Source organism: Nerophis lumbriciformis, linkage group LG08 (genome assembly GCF_033978685.3).
Source record: "Nerophis lumbriciformis linkage group LG08, RoL_Nlum_v2.1, whole genome shotgun sequence".
Lineage (NCBI taxonomy): Eukaryota > Metazoa > Chordata > Actinopteri > Syngnathiformes > Syngnathidae > Nerophis > Nerophis lumbriciformis.
The window spans coordinates 34,803,578-34,826,660 of record NC_084555.2 but is presented as its reverse complement, the minus strand read 5'-3'; the positions used below and the strand labels follow the sequence as shown (position 1 = coordinate 34,826,660).

The 23,083-nt window shown below is 41.5% G+C and overlaps 1 protein-coding gene across 1 annotated transcript in view; it reads left to right on the top strand.

Moving 5' to 3' along the window:
* The first annotated feature begins 10,204 nt into the window (after nt 1-10,204).
* The window catches only part of LOC133611301 (jun dimerization protein 2-like), a 31,012-nt gene continuing 18,133 nt past the window's right edge, over nt 10,205-23,083 (top strand). The window contains exon 1 of the mRNA XM_061967998.2: nt 10,205-10,329. Within this exon, the coding sequence (XP_061823982.1) occupies nt 10,215-10,329 (115 nt within the window). The 5' untranslated portion in view covers nt 10,205-10,214. The remainder of the gene's footprint in view (nt 10,330-23,083) is intronic.

Here is a 23,083-nt window from a genome sequence, read left to right as displayed (position 1 = left end):
AATGAATTGCACAATCAATGAGTAATTTCTGAATTGTGAGATCACTGATAGATAATCAATGAGTAATTTCTGAATTGTGAGATCACTGATAGATAACGTATTGACCACGTTCAATAAATGAATTGTGGAATTTGGAATAATCCGTGTTATTGTTTTAGAGTTAAAGGGGAACTTGTGACGTTGCAGCGGGAGAAGAAGACGGCAGTGAGACAGTGACGTCGTTAGCTGTCAGCGTATTTATTGACAGCTTGTAATGTGCGTGAGATGTGTGCGTAATCCAAATATATGAAGTGTGACTATGTGTGGTAATTATATGAGAGTGGTTACCAGTGGGTGTTGAGGGTGCGTGTTGGGATCGAGGCAGAAGTCCAAAGAGGGCAAAACAGGCTCGGAAGTTGAAAAACAGGCGGATGGTCAAGGACTGGAGCGAGGCGTTGTGGTCAATGGGCAGGCGTGAGGTCTAAGTCCAGAGAGGCAAGAGAAAGTCCAGAGGGGATCCAGGGAGACGAAACACACAGCTCGACGACAAGGAAGGCCGACGGAAAGCTGGAGAACGACACAACACGATAGACAATGAACACGACGGGGAGAGAACACAGAGAGAGAGATACACATGCGAGAAGACTGGAGACGTGTTGGCTTACGAGAAGCTACGTTCTGGCACTGGATCTCAAGACGCGCTGGCTTATGAAGGCAGGTCGCTCAGGTGTGTTGATTGGAGATTCATGGCGGCCGCAGGGGGGGGGGGCGCGACCGCAGCCGAGAGGGAATGCCCGTGGGCGTGGCCCGCAGTGCGCGCGCAGCAGAACGAGAGGCAACAGGAGTGTGACCCACAACAGAACTGCAGTTTTTTGGGGAATACTGTCACGGCCAGGGCGCATTCCAATGCGTCCTCGTCTGTGCGTCCCGACGAGCGCACTGCGGGTCACGCCCACATGCGCTCTCTCACCGCTGACAGCGCGCTCGGACACGCCCCTGCTCGCGCTGAGAGCAGCACGCCCACGCAGCACGCCCACGCAGCACGCCCACGCAGCTACAAGCCTGCAGACAATTTGCAATCTACACACCTGGAATTGATGAGGGCGAGCTGCTTAAAGAACCAGTGGACCCAGGGATCCTTGCGGAAACTTAGTTTTCTATGGTGTACCTACCCTCCGTCGCCTGGAAAGTGAGCTGTGTGTCTCACTTTTCCACGGATCTCCCTCTGGACTCTTACTGCCTCCTTTGTTCCTCGGCTCCTCGCTCGCCCTTGGATTCTGATGCCTCTTTCTCGCCCCAGATCACCTGCCTGCCCCATGGACTGCCTCGTTCGCTCTCGTCAACACTTGGTAACACACACTTCAGTTAAATACTACACATAGTCCTCCATACACACTCTTGGATCTAGTTCACACTCCATTTCCCTACACTGTAAAAAAAAATTCTGTAAAAAAACGGTCATCTACTGGCAGCTACGGCTGCCAAACAAAAACCATAAAATTAAAGTAAAACATTATAAACCAAATAATGATCAAACACATTATATTTACAGAAATTTTCATGAAACATTTTGCGGAAAAATATCGTGATTTTACAGATTTTGACTAAATTATTAAGATCAACCCCCTTTAATAAAGTGACGATGCAAACAGTTCTGCAGAAAAATACCTTTATTCTACAGAGTTTTTCCAAATTATTACGATCAAACACCTTTAATGAAATGACAATGCTGGCAGTTCCACAGAAAAATACCATTATTTTACAGATTTTTTCTGAATTGTTAAGCTCAACACCTTTAATAAACTGACGATGCAAACAGTTCTGCAGAAAAATACCTTTATTCTACAGCATGGGTGTCAAACTCTGGCCCGTGTAATTTCACTTGGCCCTTGAGGCGATATCAAATTAACACTAAAGCTGGCCCGCCGATTATATATTGCGGCGGTGCCGTGGTAACACCGCATTCACCGCTAATTCTAATACTTGCCAAACCTCCCGCCAAACCTCCCGGGAGTCTTCCAAACTTCAGCGCCCCTCCCGAAAATCGTCATGTGTGCTTTTCAGCCAGTCCAACGGGTGCTGGCCCAGGCACATAACATGTGCGGCTTCTGCACGCACACACAATTGAATGCAACGCATACTTCATCAACAGCGATGCAGGTTACACTGAGGGTAGCCAAATAAAAAACTTTAACACTGTTAGAAATATACGCCATACTGTGAATCCACACCAAACAAGAATGACAAACACATTTTGGGAGAACATCCGCACCGTAACACAACATAAACACAACAGAACAAATACCCAGAACCCTTTGCAGCACTAACTCTTCCGGGACGCTACAAGGTATGTGTGTGTGGGGCGGGGAGGTTTGGTGGTAGCTAGGGGTGTATTTTGTAGCGTCCTGGAAGAGTTAGTGCTGCAAAGGATTCTGGGTATTTGTTCTGTTGTGTTTATGTTGTGTTACGGTGCGGATGTTCTCCCGAAATGTGTTTGTCATTCCTGTTTGGTGTGGATTCACAGTGTGGCGTATATTTCTAACAGTGTTAAAGTTTTTTATACTGACACCCTCAGTGTAACCTGTATCGCTGTTGATGAAGTATGCGTTGAATTCGCTCGTGTGTGCGTACAAAAGCCGCACATATCTTGTGACTGGGTCTGAACGATGTTAGAATGGATGAAAAGCGGATGTGACGATAGCTCGTAGAGTACGTTAAAGGCAGTGCATTTAAGGTACGCCCCCAAGACTGTGGAACGGGTGGACGAGATATAATGACTGATGAACACCTTCGTTCAATAATGAAGGTTGCCTCAGCTCAAAGCCTGAGCATTAATGAACTAGCATCCAAGAAAAGATGCCAGGTATCTGGCTTGGGCACATCAGATTAGATCAGTGTGTTGCAAACTGAGCAGTTTAAAGTCCTGAATGGTTGTTTTATTCATTGTTATTTTATTTTCAAATTTATTAGCCTGTGGAAAAAGCTAATGTTGATATTACCTCAGAAGGCTGCAAATAGAAAAGAGGCATTCAATTTTTATTTAAATTGTATTTGATATGCCATTGATATTTTTTAATTATTATTATTTGAAACTCGATTTTGCATGTCATTATAAAGTTATATAAGCCTTGCTTGTTCAATATTTAATGCAAAACTTGTTTGGGTCCCTATTAAAAGGTTAATTTGTTCAACCTTGGCCCGCGGCTTTGTTCAGTTTTACATTTTGGCCCACTCTGTATTTGAGTTTGACACCCCTGTTTTAGATTGTTAGTATGGACATAGACTTTTATATAACAAGCTACATATTTAATGAAAGATAATTACTGTAACTTTACATGAATTTGAAAGTAATTTAAGAAAACAGAAAATGCTATGTATAATTAATTTGGTATTTTTCTGTAAAACAAAATAGAAATATACATAGTTTGTCATTACTGGCACATTACTTAAAATAACAGGCGGATTGTTTATTTACAGATAATGTCTTCAATTCTACAGTTTTATGAACTATTTAAAAAAAAATTGAAAAATTACAGTAGAAATTTAGAGTAAATTAACCTTAAAAATAGGATTTTTTTTTTACAGTGTAGTTTATATTATTATTGTTTTATTATTATATATATGGTCTATATATATAATACATATTTGAACATTACAGCCCTCTGGTGTCAGTTGCCGTCATCTTCCCCTCAGTAACCATAACAGAATTTTGACTATCAATCATAACCATTATGAAATACATCAACACACATCTTTTTTATTTTATTTAGTATTTTAAAGATGATAAAAAAAAAGCTTGGAAGATGCTGCTAACGGGAGTCACTGTTGTCGCCCTTCAAATCCCTCTAAAAAAAACAGTCAAAACCCTCCATCAATTTTATTTATTTACACGCTGCAAATCTATATATAATGTAGTAACAGACACGTTCATAACAATATGTAATATGTTCAATATTTACCTTATTCTGATCATTTTAATTTAATCATTGCCAGAACTGACTTCCACGCATTGATTTCCGTTTCCACAGCAACGCACGTCCGACTTCTGGCAACAACTTGTGTTCCTACTTCTGGATTCAAACGTGAGTGTGTTCTAATCAGGGAAGACTTTGTAATAGACAACAAAGACGACTAGTTTTGGGCAAATGAAGATTCACAATCTTGTACTTTTGAAGCTGAATGAACGGAAGATGAACTACTGCTTCTAGAAGCGAGCACAAAGGTGAAATGTTGGAGCAGACGGAAGCCGAGAGAGTGAGGTGAAAGTCACTCGAAGCTGCAAAATGTGGAATTTGGAGACAAGCTATTTCCACATAAATGGAGTGCTGACCCAAATAATAAATCCGGAAAAATGTCCCCAGCCAGCTGGACCAAACAGGCAACTGTCCATTGAGTGAGTCACATTTTAATATGGATCATGATACACACAGCACGTCATGCTTGTTATTACAACTACAGTACATACGCTGTCTGGCTAGCTGTGTACAAACAAAACATGAAATGTGGGCTAATACTTTAAAGATACTGTAATATGATTGTTCATGTTTTTCAATCAGTACAAATCGGTGTTCTATCTCATTTTGTTGTGTATTACAAACTCAAACCTGTTTCGTGCTGACGTAGAAGCTAGCTTATCTCCTGCCATAGTTAGCTTTTACGGCTAATACCGTTGCATGGCGATGTGTTACTACACTAGAAAAAGAGTTCCCTCAGTTTTTGCGCATGCAATAAAAATGGCGCTACAGCTGGTTTCTTCAAACTACGTATTAATGTCGCATTGGCGCCGTATTTTTTCCAACTTCGTGCTGGTCCATGTTGACAAAACAGTAAAAATGATGTGGACAAATAAACACAGAAGTATTTATGTTATAGACATAAGAGCAGGCGGGAGAGCATAAAACAAGAAGAAATAACACTGGAGGCTGCAGGCATCGGGATAAGAGAGCAGAGCAGAGCAGAGCAGAGAAGAGGGGCCTGGCACATGCAGAGCATGATCTGGAAATGCCCACAGTAGTACATCTGTCAATCTGTGACGTCACAGATGGCCCAATGTTAAAAAAGACAGCATTCAGACACATACAAAACTGTGTACAAGCTCACGCCAAAATGCATGAACCTCATGATTTGATGCTTTGGCATTTTTTAATGCTAGCATCTAACAGTTTAACTTCAGAAAAGAGGAAAATCATAATAGATCGCTTTTAATTGGGATGTGTCTTTGTTTTTGTATTTCTTCATGTGGTTTTATAGCAACCATGTTAAACATGAACATAAAGTTGTATACAAAATAAACATTTCATATTGTTACAATATATTTTTACATTCAAAATTAATGTTTCACTTATTTTGGCAATAAATCAATTATGCAACACAAAAGTCTGAGGAGCCATTTGGAAGCTAAACGAGCCGTTTTCTGACGGGCATTCCAAGTGTGAGTTTCAGTCGTTGAATATATAGATTTCTGACATCTTTACGTGACTATCATACCTAATAAATTGTAAATGTAGTCGTTTAATAGGTGGTAATTGAAGGAAAAAAAACTGCTGCACTCCTCAGCGGTTCATAATTTGTATAATAATGCGCACCAAAGCGGCTGTCAATTTTCAGATTCACTGGTTTCAATGTATTTTTACAGTGTGATTGTTAAAGCCTTTTTTTTTCAAATAGTAGGGCGCAGCGCGATGACACGGGGGAAGGTGTGACCACAGGGAACATGCTGGGGGGCGTGAGCCTTGTGCTGAGCGGAAGGTGGGGTACACCCTGGACAAGTTGCCATCTCATCGCAGAGCCAACACAGATAGACAGACAACATTCACGCCCTAGGGCCAATTTAGTGTTGCCTTTGTGTGTGTATATATATATATATATATATATATATATATATATATATATATATATATATATATATATATATATATATAAACATACATTATTCAGAATTACTTTTTACTTACACTACTGACATGCTCTCATATAAACAACTGAAAATTATTCTCTCACACAAACTACTGAAATCCACTCACACACATTACTAAAATCCTCTCATACACACTACTGACATTTTTTTCTCTCATAAAAATTACTAAAATCCTCTCATATACACTACTGAAATGTTTTTCTCTTACACACACTACTGAAACACTCTCATTCACACGACTGAAATCCTTTCATACACATTACTGACATTTTTCTTCCGTCATATACACGACTGAAACACTCTCATACACACTACTGAAACGCTCTCAAACACATTTTTTTTCTCTCACACACTATTGAACCACTCTCATTCATACTACTGAAATCCTCTCTCACACACTACTGAAATCTTCTCATACACCTTACTAAAATTCTCTCACATGCTACTACAATTATCTCATACACACTACTGACATCCTCCCACATACACTACTGAAATGTTTTTCTCTCATTTACATTACTGAAATCCTTCTACAGAGACTACTGACATTTTTTCTCTCATACACACGACTGAAGTCCTGTCACACACACTACTCCTTTTTTTCTCTCCTACACACTACTGAAATCCTCTCACACACACTACTGAAAACCTCTCACACACACTACTGATTTTTTCTCTCTCATAACACTACTGAAATCCTTTCATACGCACAACTGATTTTTTTTCTCATACACACCACTGAAATCCTTTCATACACACTACTGAAATCCTTTCATAAAATAATTTCAGTAGTGTGTATCATATATATATATATATATATATATATATATATATATATATATATATATATATATATATATATATATATATATATATATATATATGTATGTATGTATGTCTGTATGTGTGTGTATATATATATATATATATATATATATGTATGTATGTATGTATGTGTGTGTATATATATATATATATATATATATATATATATCCATCCATCCATCCATCCATTTTCTACCACTTATTCCCTTTGGGGTCGCGGGGGGCGCTGGAGCCTATCTCAGCTACAATCGGGCGGAAGGCGGTGTACACCCTGTACAAGTCGCCACCTCATCGCAGGGCCAACACAGATAGACAGACAACATTCACACTCACATCCACACACTAGGGCCAATTTAGTGTTGCCAATCAACTTATCCCCAGGTGCATGTCTTTGGAAGTGGGAGGAAGCCGGAGTACCCGGAGGGAACCCATGCAGTCACGGGGAGGACATGCAAACTCCACACAGAAAGATCCCGAGCCCGGGATTGAACCCAAGACTACTCAGGACCTTCGTATTGTGAGGCAGATGCACTAAACCCTCTGCCACCGTGAAGCCCATATATATATATATATATATATATATATATATATATATATATATATATATAGTTTGCATGTTCTCCCCATGACTGTGTGGGTTCCCTCCGGGTACTCCGGCTTCCTCCCACCTCCAAAGACATGCAGGTTGATTGGCAACACTAAATTGGCCCCACTGTGTGAGTGTGAATGTTATATGTTTTGAGGTTGCTGTGGTCAGCTCTCAGGTCCACTAACCATTGGCCATTGGTGTTGTGTGATGCCTCTCTTTCCCATATGTCTTTCCAATATTTTTCCACCTCAGTTCTTGGTGGGTCTGACCGGTTCGTGTTTCCCTGCCACTGAGAGTACACCTTGGCTGGTTCAGTGGAGAACAGCTTGTTTATTCTGCTGGCCTCACCCTCCTAGGTGTATCTCTTCAACCGGTTGGCCAGAGCTGTTAGTCATTGCTTGGCAGTTTTGAGTACCTCTGGTATGGACGGTGAGTTGTACTTCCTGAGTGCCCCTTTATTCACCATATGGGGCGGCATAGCTCGGTTGGTAGAGTGGCCGTGCCAGCAACTTGAGGGTTCCAGGTTCGATTCCCGCTTCCGCCATCCTAGTCACTGCCGTTGTGTCTTTGGGCAAGACACTTTACCCACCTGCTCCCAGTGCCACACACACTGGTTTAAATGTAACTTAGATATTGGGTGTCACCATGTAAAGCGCTTTGAGTCACTAGAAAAAAGCGCTATATAAATATAATTCACTTCACTTCACTTCACATGTTCCCTTCCTGTAGTTCTGCTAGCTGGCTAACTTCTCTCTGTGTTGCCTTTATCTTGGCCTCTAACCGTACCCGTAACCGCATCCCGGTGGGTACTGCTTGTTATATCCTGAGCCCACCTTGTACCCAAGCATCTTCATGATTACCGTTGCTGTGCTGTGTATCAGCTTGTTGGTCTCTGTGATGGTTCCTGTGGGGATTGTCTTCAGAGCAGCATTCACATCCACTAGTAGATCTTCTGAAGGTACTTGGCAATTCAGCTTTGGTATTCGTCGGCTGCTCAGGTCAGCAGCTCTTGTGTTGAGGCTGTCGGTATCTGTTGGGACTTGGTACCCAATCTCTGGTTGTGGGGATGATGATGATGACATCTCCCCGCTGACCTGCCGTCCTGGCTCCCCCTTGCCGTAGCATCGTTGTTGGATTTCATTAATCTCTAGTAGTGGATTTCGATTACGGATGTTGGAACACTGGGCTAACAGCTGTTTCTTTGTTAGCCTTGATTGTGGGTTTCGAAGTATCCAATGATCCCACATTCGCTGCATGTAGCCCCGTTCTCTCGGATTGCTTCTATAGTAGCATTCCAGCATCTTTGTATTTTTAGCCCTTGTCCATCTGTATTTTGTTCCAGTAGCCCATTTCTCATCAGTTTGTCCTGGTTCCCTAGCAACTGACGCAGACCTTGTTGACCCGGGCGACCTCTGAGCCATTATGACTCTATTTGTTTTGTGTTCACTCATCCTGAGGTAGGCGGGTGTATCATGAGGGGTCTTGCCTAAGGACCCTTACTGGATGATGTTTTTGTCCTATATATATATATATATATATATATATATGTATATATATATATATATATATATATATATATATATATATATATATATATATATATATATATATCTTCTTCCGCTTATCCGAGGTCGGGTCGCGGGGGCAGCAGCCTAAGCAGGGAAGCCCAGACTTTCCTCTCCCCAGCCACTTCGTCCAGCTCCTCCCGGGGGATCCCGAGGCGTTCCCAAGCCAGCCGGGAGACATAGTCTTCCCAACGTGTCCTGGGTCTTCCCCGTGGCCTCCTACCGGTTGGACGTGCCCTAAACAGGCGTTCGGGTGGCATCCTGACCAGATGCCCGAACCACCTCATCTGGCTCCTCTCGATGTGGAGGAGCAGTGGCTTTACTTTGAGCTCCCCACGGATGGCAGAGCTTCTCACCCTATCTCCAAGGGAGAGCCCCGCCACCTGGCGGAGGAAACTAATTTCGGCCGCCTGTAGTCGTGATCTTGTCCTTTCGGTCATAACCCAAAGCTCATGACCATAGGTGAGGATGGGAACGTAGATCGACCGGTAAATTGAGAGCTTTGCCTTCCGGCTCAGCTCTTTCTTCACCACAACGGATCGATACAGCGTCCGCATCACTGAAGACGCCACACCGATCCGCCTGTCGATCTCACGATCCACTCTTCCCTCACTCGTGAACAAGACTCCTAGGTACTTGAACTCCTCCACTTGGGGCAGGAGAGGGCGGCCCTGCTGCTAGGGCACAGTAAACAAATGGAGAGAGCTTGGGTCTCAATCCATATATAATGAAATAAATAAATAAATAAATAAATAAATATATATATATATATATATATATATATATATATATATATATATATATATATATATATATATATATATATATATATATATATGAAAAATACACCAAGATAGCCTTATTTTGTCAAAAGATTCTACACACGGGAAATATTTGTTCAAAGGGTACATAGTGTTTGAATGATATTTAAAACTAATTTCCTTACAGTTATGTTTAGTCCAAGTTTTACGCATGCGCAGTAGCGCTAGATGATGGGCGCGTCCACGACTAGACAGAACATCGACTAATTTGGGGAAGTTCCACTACTGTAAAATAATAATAATAATAACTATTATTATTATTTTTATTACAGAGTGAACCATCCCTTACGCCCGAATCCAGCTGGGATACAGCCCATGCAATCACCCCCATGAATCCGAGAGGGACAAGCGGTAGAAAATGATGGGATGGATTGTAATAATAATTCTGCTACGTGCACGTTCGCAAAGCAAGGTCTCCTCGTGCTTGATGGGAGGAGCTTCATGACTTCCCTCCATGTATTTTTTTTTAACGTCCCTGCTGGCATCGCCCTCATTTCCGCATTCCCAAATCCTCCCAAATGGGGATCACGTTCAGAGCCGGGCTGATGCAACGGTTTCCACTTTTTAAAATCTACTCTCGACCCACGTCCGAGCAGAAGAAAGGACATTTGTTCCACCTGGGCTCCAAGTCAGGTCTGTGGACTTGTTGAATATGGGGACTCAAGTAGTTTTGCTTTGCTTATTGTCGTTGGTGATGTCCTGACTTTTGCATGTTGTGCAGCACAAACATCACGTTCATCATCTTGCGTGTGCACGGCGGGAACAATATATTCCTTATGATTTATTCAAGGTGACGTGCACTAATTCACCAACATTCACAAACAGTCGATGTAGTGTTGTACGTAGCCCTCTTATGAAAAGACAATTGCGTAAAAATTACATAAGAACCAACAACTTCCGCTTAGCTACTTTCTATTGTGATTCACAGATTTCTTTTCGCTGATTTTATTGCGTTATTATGCATGTACAATACTACATACTGTAAGCATGTAATTGTTTCCTATGGTGTACAATTGCATATAAAACGTGTTTCATAATTGTGAGATGCATTTTATACGGCAGGGGTCTACAACATACATTTCTGTCCATTAACTCAAAATTATTTGAACAAAGAATGTCTAAGCATATTAATTACAACTTATATAAGACCAAAACGATGTATCTTTGATATTTAAGAAGGGCTGAACCAATTAATATATTAGCAAAAAGCTTTGATATATATTCTTGTTGCTTATAATCGTTTAATGAGTGTAACTAATAAAAATGTATAAAATGCCCGGAGCTTTAAATACGCTTACATAGTTTCCGCACGGCCGCTGCAATAGAGCGCACATTTTGATTGATTGATTGAGACTTTTATTAGTAGGTTGCACAGTGAAGTACATATTCCGTACAATTGACCACTAAATGGTAACACCCGAATAAGTTTTTCAACTTGTTTAAGTCGGGGTCCACTTAAATTGATTCATGATACAGATATATACTATCATATACCTGAGTAGTCTTGGGTTCAATCCCGGGCTCGGGATCTTTCTGTGTGGAGTTTGCATGTCCTCCCCGTGACTGCGTGGGTTCCCTCCGGGTACTCCGGCTTCCTCCCACTTCCAAAAACATGCACCTGGGGATAAGTTGATTGGCAACACTAAATTGGCCCTAGTGTGTGGATGTGAGTGTGAATGTTGTCTGTCTATCTGTGTTGGCCCTGCGATGAGGTGGCGACTTGTCCAGGGTGTACCCCGCCTTCCGGCCGATTGTAGCTGAGATAGGCTCCAGCGCCCCCCGCGACCCCAAAGGGAATAAGCGGTAGAAAATGGATGGATGGATATACTATCATCATAATACAGTCATCACACAAGATAATCATCAGGGTGTATACATTGAATTATTTCCATTATGTACAATTCGGGGTGTGTGTGTGTGTGTTTGGGGGGGGGGGTTAGGTTTGGTTGTTATCATCATTCATCAACAATTGAGAACAGAGAAATGGATATCGATACAGTGTAGGTCTGACTTGGTAGGATATGTACAGCAAGTAGTGGACATAGAGAGAGAGATCAGAAGGCATCAGAAAAGTATCTGCATTTGATTGTTTACATTTGATTATTAACAATCCGGGGAGGGTGTTAGTTTAGGGTTAAAGTTGCCTGGAGGTGTACTTTTATTGCGGTTTTGAAGGAGGATAGAGATGCCCTTTCTTTAACACCTGTTGGGAGTGCATTCCACATTGATGTGGCATAGAAAGAGAATGAGTTAAGACCTTTGTTAGATCGGAATCTGGGTTTAACGTGGTTAGTGGAGCTCCCCCTGGTGTTGTTGTTATGGCGGTCATTTACGTTAAGGAAGTAGTTTGACATGTACTTCGGTATCAGGGAGGTGTAGCGGATTTTATAGACTAGGCTCAGTGCAAGTTGTTTTACTCTGTCCTCCACCCTGAGCCAGCCCACTTTGGAGAAGTGGGTAGGAGTGAGGTGTGATCTGGGGTGGAGGTCTAGAAGTAATCTGACTAGCTTGTTCTGGGATGCTTGGAGTCTAGATTTGAGGGTTTTGGAGGTGCTAGGGTACCAGGAGGTGCATGCGTAATCGAAAAAGGGTAAGCATGTAATTGTTTCCTATGGTGTAAAAAACTGCATATAAAACGTGTTTCATAATTGTGAGATGCATTTTATACGGCAGGGGTCTACAACATACATTTCTGTCCAATAACTCAAAATTATTTTAACAAAGAATGTCTAAGCATATTAATTACAACTTATATAAGACCAAAACGATGTATCTTTGATATTTAAGAAGGGCTGAACCAATTAATAGATTAGAAAAAAGCTTTGATATATATTCTTGTTGCTTATAATCGTTTAATGAGTGTAACTAATACAAATGTATAAAATGCCCGGAGCTTTAAATACGCTTACATAGTTTCCGCACGGCCGCTGCAATAGAGCGCACATTTTGATTGATTGATTGAGACTTTTATTAGTAGGTTGCACAGTGAAGTACATATTCCGTACAATTGACCACTAAATGGTAACACCCGAATAAATGTTTCAACTTGTTTAAGTCGGGGTCCACTTAAATTGATTCATGATACAGATATATACTATCATATATACTATCATCATAATACAGTCATCACACAAGATAATCATCAGGGTGTATACATTGAATTATTTACAATTCTGGGTGTGGAGTTGTTATCATCAGTCATCAACAATTGAGAACAGAGAAATGGACATTGAAACAGTGTAGGTCTGACTTGGTAGGATATGTACAGCAAGTAGTGGAAATAGAGAGAGAGAGAGAGAGAGAGATCAGAAGGCATAAGAAAAGTATCTACATTTGATTGTTTACGTTTGATTATTAAAAATCCAGGGAGGGTGTTAGTTTAGAGTTGAAGTTGCCTGGAGGTGTACTTTTATTGCGGTTTTGAAGGAGGATAGAGATGCCCTTTCTTTTACACCTGTTGGGAGTGCATTCCACATTAATGTGGCATAGAAAGAGAATGAGTTAAGACCTTTGTTAGATCGGAATCTGGGTTTAAGGTGGTTAGTGGAGCTCCCCCTGGTGTTGTGGTTATGGCGGTCATTTACGTTAAGGAAGTAGTTTGACATGTACTTCGGTATCAGGGAGGTGTAGCGGATTTTATAGACAAGGCTCAGTGCAAGTTGTTTTACTCTGTCCTCCACCCTGAGCCAGCCCACTTTGGAGAAGTGGGTAGGAGTGAGGTGTGATCTGGGGCAGTGTTTCCCACAGGACAGGCATCTATTTGTGGTGGTGTGGTCGGCGAGGGGTTGGGGGGGGGGGCAGCGGCGATGACCAAGAAGAACGCGGAGTTGGAATATAATTACAACATTTTATGTACATATTTATATACAGATTTGAACAATTAGTGATTCACTGAAATATATTTATTAATTGTGGTTCTTACAAAAAATATATCTTATAAAATATAAAAGCTAAAATGTCTCTTAAAGCTCTGCCCCTTTAATTAGTGAATACTAAATAATTTAACTTTAGCCTACTACTACAACCATATTATTTACCAGCAACATGAAGTGAAACAGAGGCAGAGGTGTCCTGCCACAGTCAGTCAACCTCCTCCTCCTCCTCCTGCTGAACAGGTCGCACCTGTGGTCCGGACTGTAGGCCTACCTCCTCTCCAAGTCCAGCCCTTTTCGGCCGTTGAAAATATTTTTCTATACTCATCTGTGTGAAGGAGTGAACATCCAACATTAGAATGTATTACTAACGAGCAGAAGCGCTCTATGTACAGTGCCGTCTAACCAGCAGCTCAACACATGCAGGGTTCAACGTTAAGGTTTTTTTCTACTTGCCCGACTTCTCAAATCTACTTGCCCCAATATTTTTACTTGTCCTGCCTAGGTTTTTTTCTGGCTGTGTAGTGCTCATGGCTTATATCTTACTAGAATCCTTCCCGTTGACTATTTACAACACTACACAGTATTTATTATTATTATTATTATTATCTATAATTACATTTAAATGGCATTGCATACATGTAAAATTAAATGCTATTTCACATTATTTGACCAGTAGCAGTTACACCCATCTGAACAGGTCATCCATCTGTTTAAAGCCCAATCACAGTTGAAATCTTGAAATGAAGGGCCTTTAATAAAACATTAACCTGGACAACATTTTAACAGCTGGTTGGCTCAGATTTTATTCTTTTCATTGCATTCACATGCTGCAGTGGACAGTGGACAATTTAGCTTCAGTCCATGTGTGTTTATTGACAACAGGGTTATAACCTGGACACGTTAGCTCGTCGGTATGAAAACAGGTGACCGAGTCAAACAGCGGCGGTGTTAATGAAGCAGCGTCAGGCGAAACCGTCAGTGAAACGCTCGGTGAAATCGCGGATTAACATTAAATATATGACGAGCCACGAGCGATGCAGCTATAACCTATCTACCTATAACACCTGTAAAAATGAAGCAATGCTACCACGCTAGCAAGCGTTAGCTAGCCGGCTATGAGCCACCAAGCTGCTAACTATCGCCAAAAGGCACCATTTAAGTTTTTTCCCCATGGCATCCTGGATCAAGGCTTTCAGCAGCTTTTGGACGTTTGAGGTAGAAACGTAGGAAGCGCCATCATTATGAAAAGTAGTCGGCGAGTATTTTGGTCCCGTCCGTCCGTCCCTCTTCTTCTTCTTCTGGCCCACCAGGTGAATTAAGTGCTATTGGCGGAGTTACAATGCATACCGCCACCTACTGCACCAGAGGTGTAACTACAAGCAACATTCACAGACAGTCCCATTGCTTTTATGAGCGGTCGAGCGAGTCAAAAGCCGAAAAATCCATTTGTGGCGGACATAATTCTTTCGTGGCGGGCCGTCACAAATAAATGAATGTGTGGGAAACACTGCTGGGGTGGAGGTCTAGAAGTAATCTGACTAGCTTGTTCTGAGATGTTTGGAGTCTAGATTTGAGGGTTTTGGAGGTGCTAGGGTACCAGGAGGTGCATGCGTAATCGAAAAAGGGTAAGCATGTAATTGTTTCCTATGGTGTAAAAAACTGCATATAAAACGTGTTTCATAATTGTGAGATGCATTTTATACGGCAGGGGTCTACAACATACATTTCTGTCCATTAGCTCAAAATTATTATTATCAATCCCAGGCTCGGGATCTTTCTGTGTGGAGTTCGCATGTTCTCCCCGTGACTGCGTGGGTTCCCGCCGGGTACTCCGGCTTCCTCCCACCTCCAAAGACATGCACCTGGGGATAGGTTATAAATAAATGATAAATGGGTTATACTTGTATAGCGCTTTTCTACCTTCAAGGTACTCAAAGCGCTTTGACAGTATTTCCACATTCACCCATTCACACACACATTCACACACTGATGGTGGGAGCTGCCATGCAAGGCGCTAACCAGCACTCATCAGGAGCAAGGGTGAAGTGTCTTGCTCAAGGGCACAACGGACGTGACTCGGATGGTAGAAGGTGAGGATTGAACCCCAGTAACCAGCAACCCTCCGATTGCTAGCACGGCCACTCTACCAACTTCGCCAAGGTTGATTGGCAACACTAAATGGTCCCTAGTGTGTGAATGTGAGTGTGAATGTTGTCTGTCTATCTGTGTTGGCCCTGCGATGAGGTGGCGACTTGTCCAGGGTGTACCCCGCCTTCCGCCCGATTGTAGCTGAGATAGGCTCCAGCGCCCCCCGCGATCCCGAAGGAAATAAGTGGTAGAAAATAGATGGGATGGATGGATGTCTAAGCATATTACTTACAACTTATATAAGACCAAAACGATGTATCTTTGATATTTAAGAAGAGCTGAACCAACTACCGGTAATAGATTAGCAAAAAGCTTTGATATATATATTTTTTTTGTACCAATGATTGTCACACACACTAGGTGTGGTGAAATTTGTCCTCTGCATTTGACCCATCCCCTTGATCACCCCTTGGGAGGTGAGGGGAGCAGTGGGCAGCAGCTGTGCCGCGCCCGGGAACCATTTTGGTGATTTAACCCCCAATTCCAACCCTTGATGCTGAGTGCCAAGCAGGGAGGTAATGGGTCCCATTTTTATAGTCTTTGGTATGGGGGTTTGAACTCACAACCTACCGATCTCAGGGCGGACACTCTAACCACTAGGCCACAGATATTCTTGTTGCTTATGTGAAGTGAATTATATTTATATAGCGCTTTTCTCTAGTGACTCAAAGCGCTTTACATAGTGAAACCCAATATCTAAGTTACATTTAAACCAGTGTGGGTGGCACTGGGAGCAGGTGGGTAAAGTGTCTTGCCCAAGGACACAACAGCAGTGACTAGGATGGCGGAAGCGGGGATCGAACCTGCAACCCTCAAGTTGCTGGCACGGCCGCTCTACCAACCGAGCTATACCGCCCCCTTATAATCGTTTAATGAGTGTAACTAATAAAAATGTATAAAATGCCCCGAGCTTTAAATACGCTTACATAGTTTCCGCACGGCTGCTGCAATAGAGCGCACATGAGAGCGGTAGTGTGTGGGTGCCATTGTTTGTGTTGCAGCGAACGGTGGAGAGTTTTAAAAATCATTGTTTTTATGATTGCATCGATGTTAAAAGTGCAATTCTAACTTGATGTGCCACTTTCCAAACATGTTTGACTTTTCTTTAGGAAGATAAAAGAAAGCAAAGCACTATTCTCTCCAAAATATAATAGGTGCTTAGTTGCTTTCTAAGCAGCCAATCACTTTGCTCTGATTTAATCTGTCATGCTGCCCACAGCCTCTAGGGGGCATTTTTTTTAATGTCACCTGGGTTATGTAACCTGACTCTCGCCAGATCCTTGTAGCTCGCTGAGCTCCACACAAGGATCTGGGCTCGAGGACAATGCAAACTCCTTCAAGATAGCAAAAAATAATGAACTAATCAGGATCGCCGGGCGGGATTTCATAGATGTGACATAGCGCCAAAGCGACTGTTTGATTCAAACAACAATGGCGGCACGCAGCGAGGAGTCGTGTGCTGACATTGATTCTGCATATTTTCTTTGCACAAACGACATCGATCGTCTACTGACATTTGTCATGATCCGTTACCCGGATCATGGCATGATTTATGTTGGTAATGTTTCTGTTTTAGTCTGTTTCCTGGGTGCACACTCTTTCCCTGTTTACTGTTGGTTTCCATGGGCACTGATTCTCCTCACCTGTCTTAGTTTTGCAATTAGTGTTCCCACCAGGTGTTTTGGTTAATCACTCCCCTTTATAGTTTCCTGTCACCCAGCAGTAGTTGCTGGGTCAATGTTTGCTTTAGGCAACGTTTACGTTCTCCTATTTTTTTCTCCTCGCCGTAGTAAGTTTGTACGCACTAGCATTCCTTGTTTTTTCACCCTTGGTGACATTTTGTGTTTATTAGCTCCATGCTTGCTAGTATCCTCAGTTTGTATTTTTGATCCTGCCTTAAAATAATTAAAACCTTAAAACTTACCTGCACGCCGCAGCTGCTTGTCGTCTGTATTGGAAGGAACGCTACCAGCGCAGCAATGCGCCCCCCAAGACGTAACAACATTGCTGCGTTGTTTCAGTAAAAGTTATCTAACTTTGTCGCTCCGTTCCAATATGTCGGCTGTTATGTTTTGGATTTCCCAGCGTCGCTTTCATCAGCGTCACGGGTTGATTTGGATGAGTGGTTGAAGTAGCACATCATTCAAGATAACGGACAAGTGGTTTATCCAATCACATGCAATGATTATTTTACAAGGCCTCGCCTTCTGAAATACATCTCCTATTAAAAACTCCCAGATCCTTGTGTGGAGCTCTGTGAACTACAAGGATCTGGTGAGAGTCAGGTTACCAGTTATGTGCAATTGTACAAAACCAGTGAAGTTGGCACGTTGTGTAATTCGTGAATAAAAACAGAATACAATGATTTGCAAATCTTTTTCAACTTATATTCAATTGAATAGACTGCAAAGGACTCCTCTTCCTCCTATCCAGATCGCAAAAAGCCGCTGCCTGACCGGGGCTCAGAAAATCTGCAAAGACTCCTCCCACCCCCACCAAGGACTGTTTTCACTGCTGGACTCTAGAAAGAGGTTCCGCAGCCTCCGAAGCAGAACCTCCAGGTTCTGTAACAGCTTCTTCCCTCAGGCCGTAAGACTCTTGAACGCATCATAATTAAATTATCCCCTCAACTCCCCCCAAAATGGATTAAACGCTGGAATAAAAAAGACAATATGACATACATCCATAAACGTGGACGCATGTGAAAAAGTGCATTATATTTATTTTATATATATATATATATATATATATATATATATATATATATATATATATAAAATATATATTTATTTATTTATATATGCACCTTATTGCTTTTTTATCCTGCACTACCATGAGCTTATGTAATGAAATTTCGTTCTTATCTGTGCTGTAAAGTTCAAATTTGAATGACAATAAAAAGGAAGTCTAAGTCTAAGACAAGATATTTAATGTTCGAATTGAGAAACACAATTTTTTTCTGCAAATAATCATTAACTTACAATTTAATGGCAGCAACACATTGCAAAAAAGTTGGCACAGGGGCATTTTTACCACTGTGTTACATGGCCTTTCCTTTTAACAACACTCAGTAAATGTTTGGGCTATTTTAGGCTTCATATTGTGCCACACAGTTTCAATGGGAGACAGGTCTGGACTACAGGCAGGTCGGTCTAGTACCCGCACTCTTTTACTATGAAGCCACGCTATTGTAACACGTGGCTTGGCATTGTCTTGCTGAAATAAGCAGGGGCGTCCATAATAACGTTGCTTGGATGGCAACATATGTTGCTCCAAAACCTGTATGTACCTTTCAGCATTAATGGTGCCTTCACAGATGTGTAAGTTACCCATGCCTTGGGCACTAATACACCCCCATACCATCACAGATGCTGGCTGAATGTCTGAGCATTTCATGGAAGCTGCTTTCACACCCAATCATGGCACCCACCTGTTCCCAATTAGCCTGTTCACCTGTGGGATGTGCCAAATAAGTGTTTGATGAGCATTCCTCAACTCTGTCTTTTTTGCCACGTGTGCCAGCTTTTTTGAAACATGTTGCAGGCATCAAATTCCAAATGACCTAATATTTTCAAAAAATAACAGTTTTCCAGTTCGAACATTAAATATATTGTCTTTGCAGTGTATTCAATTGAATATAGGTTGAAAAGGATTTGCAAATCTTTGTACTCTGTTTTTATTTACGATTTACACAACGTGCCAACTTCACTGGTTTTGGGGTTTGTAGTTTGTAACACAAATATTTAGTGAATTCCACATGAATGCAATGGTGTGGAATGAATTGTACTTTTTGATTTGTGTCGTCTGAGTAGTTTGCTATGAGGAGATAATTTATTCATCTCACAGTGGAGAAATGTCAGGTTAGAGCAGCAAAAGAGGAAATGGGAATAAAATACAAAATTGCACAATTTAATGAATGGCTTCCAGTGCACCATACATTATAGGGGTCATGCTAGAGCTGTCCTAAAGTCACAGCTAGGGATGATGTTCGTTAAAAAATTACCGATGTCGATGCCATTATCGAATCCTCTTATCGAATCTCTTATCGAATCCAGATAGGTTGTTGTGTGTGCACCTTGTGTGTGCACGAGTTCCAAAAGCCGTAGATGTTATGTGACTGGGCCGGCACGCTGTTTATATGGAGGAAAGGCGGGCGTGACTGAGGACAGCATTCGGACGTTAAAGGGTGAAGGTTTCAGGTGAGAGAGGACGCTAAAGGCACGCCCCCAGTGAGCATATAGTGCTGCTATGTGCGTTGTAAATAAAAAAATTGCCGACAAACCCATCACCAACATGGACGACGTGGCGCTCACATTCGACGTCCCGGTGAAGCACACTGTGGAGAAGAAGGGGACCAGCACGGTAGCGAATCGATACGCACAACAGGGCAAGAGAAGTCGGCTTTTACTGTTGTGCTAGCTTGCTATGCTAATGGCCAGAAACTGCCACCTATGGTGATTTTCAAGGGGAAGACACTGCCGAAAGAAAAGTTTCCACCTAAGTCATCATTAAGGCATGACGAAGGAACTCCAACCGCTGGAAATGGGTGTAAACAGGACGTTCAAAGTGAAGTTGTGAGCGTCATGGGAGCGATGGATGACAGACGAACACAGCTTCACGAAAACTGTGAGGCAGCGTCGGGCGAGTTACGCCACAATTTGTGAATGGATGGTGGATGCTTGAGCGAACGTGTCTGCTTGCACTGTTGTTCGAGCTTTCGCAACAGCCGGCATCTTTTCCGTGGAGCCCCACGGCAACGAGGCTGACTTTGAAAATGACGAGAGGGAATCTGGCGTGTTAGATGGAGAACTTGCCCAGCTGTTCATTTCGGACACAGAAGATGAGGACTTTGATGGATTTGTGGATGAGGATTGATAAAAAAAATAATGCGAGTACATTGATAAATACTTCAATAAAGTACAACCGAACTCAGCTTTGCTCCTGCTGCCTTTTTAAAACTGCGTCCATGCAAGCTAGCGTATGTTTAACCATGCCTGCGCCCAAAAATACGCTGCGCCTTATTTATGCGTTAAATACACAAATAGCACCCGTAACTATTTTCACCCTATAGTCGCGAACATACGGTATAGTGGCTTCGATAACGGGAACCAGTTCTCAAAAAGGAATTCGAATCCATGGAATCGGTTCTTTTCTTATCGAAGCATCGGGAGAACCAATTTTCGAACATCATCCCTAGTCACAGCATTTGTAATAAAACACGTTTCTGAAAAGGTTAATATACAATTGTGTCTTTAACCAGGATTTTATTTATTGAGCTAAAATTGCATTGTTGTTAGCCATACAATTGTAAATGTACTGTTTTATAGTAAAGAATAGTAAAGCACATTTATTGATTAAGATATCCAATTATCATTATGTATTTCCATTCCTGAACAGAACAATTAGTGGTTGAATGCTATTCCTAATTAATTTTGGACTTCTCTGAAGCCCAGGTAACCAACATAGGTGGTCTAATATATGTGTTAAGCAGTGTAGGGCAAACTTGCCATGGAATCTGAATTTCACATTTTTAATTGTGGTGCATGAAATAGGACTATTTTAGTAATACATCCTAAATAGATACAAACAGTCGCTTAAATCATCAATGTTTGAGGGTAAGATGTATTTGGCCTGCTGGAGTTAAATGTTAGGGCTGCATGATTCTGCAAAAAAGAGTAAATCATAATTTTAATCCCAAAGAAATCAGAATTGTCTAGGGTTTATTTCCACCTACACCCCACACTCATTTGCTGTCATTTTGAATAAATAGCAGTTTAAAAAATATATTATTACCAATACTATTACCGGTAGTTGTCTTGTTCTGCGTTTAGAAAAAAAAAAAATCTTCCAATGGTCTTTCTGTCATTCTTCTTGGGAGGTTCTGGAAGAACAGTTGGTGAGGGCGTTTTTTAATACAAATAAATAGAAAGACAAAATAATCATACAGCATCAAATAAAAAATGGTATGCTCGCCCACTCTACAATACAGTAGGGCTGCAACAACTAATCGATTAAATCGATTAAAATCGATTATAAAAATAGTTGGCAATTCATTTAGTCATCGATTCGTTGGATATATACTATGCGCATGCGCAGAGGCAATTTTTTTGTTTTGTTTAATTTTTTTTAAATTTTTTAAATTTTTTTTAATTTTTATAAACCTTTATTTATAAACTGCAACATGTACAAACAGCTGAGAAACAATAATCAAAATAAGTATAGTGCCAGTATGCTGTTTTTTTCAATAAAATACTGGAAAGGATAGAAATGTAGTGTGTCTCTTTTATCCGATTATTAATCGATTAATCGAAGTAATAATCTACAGATTAATCGATTATCAAATTAATCGTTAGTTGCAGCCCTACAATACAGTAATGCAAATATTACAATAGCCCAAAAGAAAATAAATGATTGATGTGATCGCTTCTCCTGACCAGGACAGCAGAACCAACTTGCCCTGGCCAGGATAAGTGAGGCTATCTGGAAAAGAGGAGAGCAAGGAAGCTTAAATGCAGCATCAGCGTGTGTCCTTGTAAAAAATAGCAACTTAAAACAATAAAAAAATGCAATATTTAGAAATTAAATCGCATGTTGAGGTGAATTGAAATCAAGATTTTTCCCCAATTTTTTTTGTGTGCATCCCTGCTATTTATTTGGAGTAGCTGACCTGCCAGCTTTGTTCTCACACCTGCTTGTATTTCTGATTGTGGGTATATTTAAATGCCCACTCTCAGTGATGGAGCAAAACATGTCTTTGTGTTACCAAATATTCTGCATACTGCGTACAAACATGTTACTACTGTATTTTTTTGTTGTTGTGGCAAAACGAAACACATGTCATTAAGGGTGTAACGGTACGTGTATTTGTATTGAACCGTTTCGGTACGGGGGTTTCGGTTCGGTTCGGAGGTGTACCGACCGAGTTTCCACACGGACATATTAAGTAGCGTACCGCACGTTGTGTAAACAATGCACACCGAGGCACAACACACGGCAAGCTAGCAGCGACCGGGCTACGATAGACTGACCATACGTCCTCTTTTCACCGGACATGTCCTCTTTTGCGGGGCTGTCCGGGGCGGAGTTTCTTAAATGCCTCAAATGTCCGACATTTTGAGTTGGGGTTGCGTGTATTTTCAATGTACGTTCAGGGTTAAGAAGGGGTTAAAAACAAAACAAATTGTGGAGGTGTGCGCAGCAGCATTCGTGAGGGAGGGGCAGAGACAGAGAGAGCGAGAGAGTTATCGTCAGGCTCTGCTTTTTATCCATAGATTTATCAGATTACATTTTTTATTATCTATAGCAGGGGTGTCAAAAGTGTGCCCCAGAGGCCATTTGTGGCCCACAGCTAATGTTTTAAAGGC